The sequence below is a fragment of the Nicotiana tomentosiformis genome, chromosome 1 (genome assembly GCF_000390325.3).
Source record: "Nicotiana tomentosiformis chromosome 1, ASM39032v3, whole genome shotgun sequence".
Taxonomy (NCBI): Eukaryota; Viridiplantae; Streptophyta; class Magnoliopsida; order Solanales; family Solanaceae; genus Nicotiana; species Nicotiana tomentosiformis.
This window is the reverse complement of record NC_090812.1, coordinates 117,721,551-117,725,265: the sequence shown is the minus strand read 5'-3', so window position 1 is coordinate 117,725,265 and position 3,715 is coordinate 117,721,551. Positions and strand designations below refer to the sequence as shown.

The 3,715-nt window shown below is 33.1% G+C and overlaps 1 protein-coding gene across 1 annotated transcript; it reads left to right on the top strand.

Moving 5' to 3' along the window:
- The first annotated feature begins 2,685 nt into the window (after positions 1-2,685).
- On the top strand, positions 2,686-3,123 carry LOC138908962 (uncharacterized). The gene has a single exon (XM_070199824.1). The coding sequence runs from the start codon at positions 2,686-2,688 to the stop codon at positions 3,121-3,123; it is 438 nt and encodes a 145-aa protein (XP_070055925.1).
- The last annotated feature ends 592 nt before the right edge of the window (positions 3,124-3,715 follow it).

The window sequence follows — 3,715 nt, the reverse complement described above, 5'->3', positions numbered from 1 at the left end:
CGGAGTCCTCTTCTATTCTTGTTATGTTGCTTCCTTATTTTCTTTAGACTCTGTTATATAGAGACATTGAGGATAAATTCTTAGAAGCTTGTGACTTATTTATACCGGATTTTGGGAGTTGAAATTGTTTGAATTGTACTTTATTTATTTCATATATTTATTATTATTCCGCATTGATAGGCTTACCTAGTCTTATAGACTAGGTGCCATCACGACATTCTACGGAGGGGATTTGGGGTCGTGACATTCTCTCTGTCGCGAACGCGAAGCACAAAATATGCCAGCCTCAATTTGCTCTTCGCGAACGCGAGACTCCCCTCGCGAACGCGAAGAAGGAAACTAGAAACCAACCCGAGCCCTCGGGGCTCCAAACCAAACATGCACCCAAGTCCTAAAACATCATACGAACTTGCTCGCGCGATTAAATCGCCAAAATAATACCAAGAACTACGAATCAGACACCAATTCAAAGGAAATTTTCAAGAAAACTTTAAAACTTATATTTTTATAACCGGACGTTCGAATCACGTCAAATCAACTCCGATTCTCACCAAATTCGGCAGACAAGTCATAAATATTATAGTGGACCTATACCGGGCTCCAAAACCAAAATACAGACCCGAGATCAATAAATCCAACATCCGTAATTTCTTAGAAATCATTAAGCTTTCAAGTTTTTAATATTTCATCAAAATTTCATAACTCGGGCTAGGTACCTCAGAATTCGATTCCGGGCATACGCCCAAGTTCCAAATTACGATACGGACCTACCGAAATTGTTAAAATACTGATACGGGTCCGTTTACTCAAAATATTGACCAAAGTCAACTCAGTTAAGTTTTAAAGCTCTATTTTATCTTTTGATCTATTTTTTCACATAAAAACTTTCTGAAAAATTGTACGGACAATACACGCAAGTCGAGAAATGATAAATGGTACTTTTTGAGGTCTTAGAATATAGAATTACTTATTAAATTTAAAGATGACATTTTGGGTCATCACAGGATAATAGTTAGAAATATTTTAACCAAGATATCTTTCGAAAGGTGTTCGTATTTGATTTTTTTTTATATTTTAATTTTAATCCTAAGTATATTGTAACATAGAGTTTAGTAAGTAGGAATTTCTTCTAAATAAAACAAAGGAAGAAATAGATCAGTGAAGTAAGGAACTTATTCAAATTTTTAGTGATAATGAATAGTAGTTCTTGGATCATATTATGATGAGTTAGAACTTAACACAAAAAATTGCAGATTTTGGATATTATGATGAGCAAGACTTGAACCAAGTATTGAAGCAAGCTAGAGGAAGAACCATTAAAGTTAATCAAAATCACTATTTATCACTTTAAAAAAAAATTAAATTTTTTTTTATTAATAACTCAAACATATGTTTTGATTATTTATAACTCAAACATATGTTTTATTTATAACCCAAACATCGGGAGTTTTTTTTAAAAAAAATTATTTATAAATAAAACATATGTTTTGAATATTATTTATGTTATCTCAAAAAAAATTATTCTCATTGATACGTGGTACACGCGCAACGTGTGTACCTTACGACTAGTACGAATAAAAGAACGAAAAGAGAAGGATATATAAATTTTGTTATAAATATATTATATTATGGATGTTCATTTAGTATTCCGTTGTAAATAAACTTCCTGAAGAAGCTTATCCATATGGGACTCCACCGTAAATATGTTTATCTATTTAGTACTCTATTAAAAATAAGCATCCTGAAGAAGTTTATCCTTTCGTACTCCGTTATGGATAAATATTACCCCTAGTAGAAGATTATCTATATCTGGTACAATAAGCTTATCCTTTCGGTAATCCGTTATGGATAAATATTACCCCCGGTAGAAGATTATCTATATCTGGTACAATAGCAGCTTACAAGCAGCTTACACAGCAACTTGCAGTAGCAACTTACAAGCAGCTTTCTTTCTTCTATAAATAGAGGAGATTTCAGTTCATTATGTACATAAGTTTGAAGTTATATAATATATCATTTTCTCTCTATACTTGTCTTTACTTTACAGTCTTTATTTATAACACGTTATCAGCATGAGACTCCGCCATCTCGAGCAAATACTTTAAAAGTATCAGAGGTACGAACTTTCTTTTTCTAAATAATGTTAAATCTTTCTAAACTTGAATTTGTAGCCCTGGATATATCGGGAAAAATTCATGTGTCTTGGGTGCTTGATGTTGAAATTCATCTTGATGTGATGGGTCCAGCAGACACCATCAAGGACAAAAATCAAATATCAAACCAAGACCGTGCCAAAGTAATGATATTCCTATGCCATCACCTTGATGAAGGCTTGACATGGAATATCTCACTGTTAAAGATTCAGTAATACTATAGAATAATTTGAAAGATAGATATGACCACCTAAAAATGATCATTCTTCCACATGCACGTTATGATTGGACTCATCTAAGGCTACAAGATTTTAAATCTATCAGTGAGTGTAATTCTGCTATGTTTGGAATTATTTCCCAATTAAAATTATGTGGTGATAATATTATTGATCATGATATGTTGGAGAAAACTTTCACCACTTTTCATGCCTCGAATATGCTCGTGCAGCAGCAATATCGAGAGATGAGATTCAAAAAATATTCTGAACTTATCTCACATTTTCTTATAGTCGAGCAACATAATGAGATATTAATGAAAAACCATGAAAGTCGATCTACTGGTTCTTATCCATTCCCTGAAGTGAATGAGACGAACTTCCACCAAGTTAAGCGTGGAACAGGTCGTGGCCCCAGTCGTGGTCATGGCCGTGGTCGGGGAAGAAACTCTAATCATGATAATAATAATGCACCAAAGAACTCTCCTCACCACCAGCAATTGAAAAGGAAGGAACAAAAGCATGAAATGGTGCAAGCAACAAATGCAGAAAATGGTTGCTATAGATGTGGAGGAAAAGGGCACTGGTCACGTACTTTCCGTATGCTAAAGCACCTAGTTGAGCTTTATCAAGCCTCCCTAAAGAAGACAGAGAAAAATGTTGAAGCAAATTTTATTTTTGAAGATAATTTAGACTTCATGCATTTGGATGTAGCTGTTACTTTATACTCCCGGAAGGAGAAACAAGTCATGTGATCGGTGATGAATATGTAGAAATATAAATATTTTAATTTTTGTTGATTGTAGTAGATAGTATGGTTATGTAATTGTTGTACATAAATAAAAGTTGTGCTTTGATAATGAAGTTTAATATCATATTTGTTTTGTTTATATTATTTTGAAGAATATGGATAATCCTCAAATTATGTTTGGATCAAAGACCAATCATGAAGATATTTGTGTAATTGATAGTGGAACAACTCATGCCATATTCAAAGATTAGAAATACTTTTCTTATTTGCATAAGAAAAAGCAAATGTTTCAACAATTTCTGGTAATATAAGTTTGATTGAAGGCTCCGGAAGAGCCACTATATTTCTGTCTAAGGAAACAAAACTTATTATAGACAATGCATTATTCTCCTCCAAGTCCCGAAGAAACTTGTTGAGTTTTACAGATATCCGCCGAAAATGGGTATCATGTTGAGACGATAGATGAAATGAACGTGGAATATCTTTGTATTACAAATAATATTTCTTGCTAGAAGTGCATTGTAGAAAAGTTACCAACTTTATCTTTTGGCTTATACTATTCAAAGATTAGTACAGTTGAAGCACACTCTATCGTA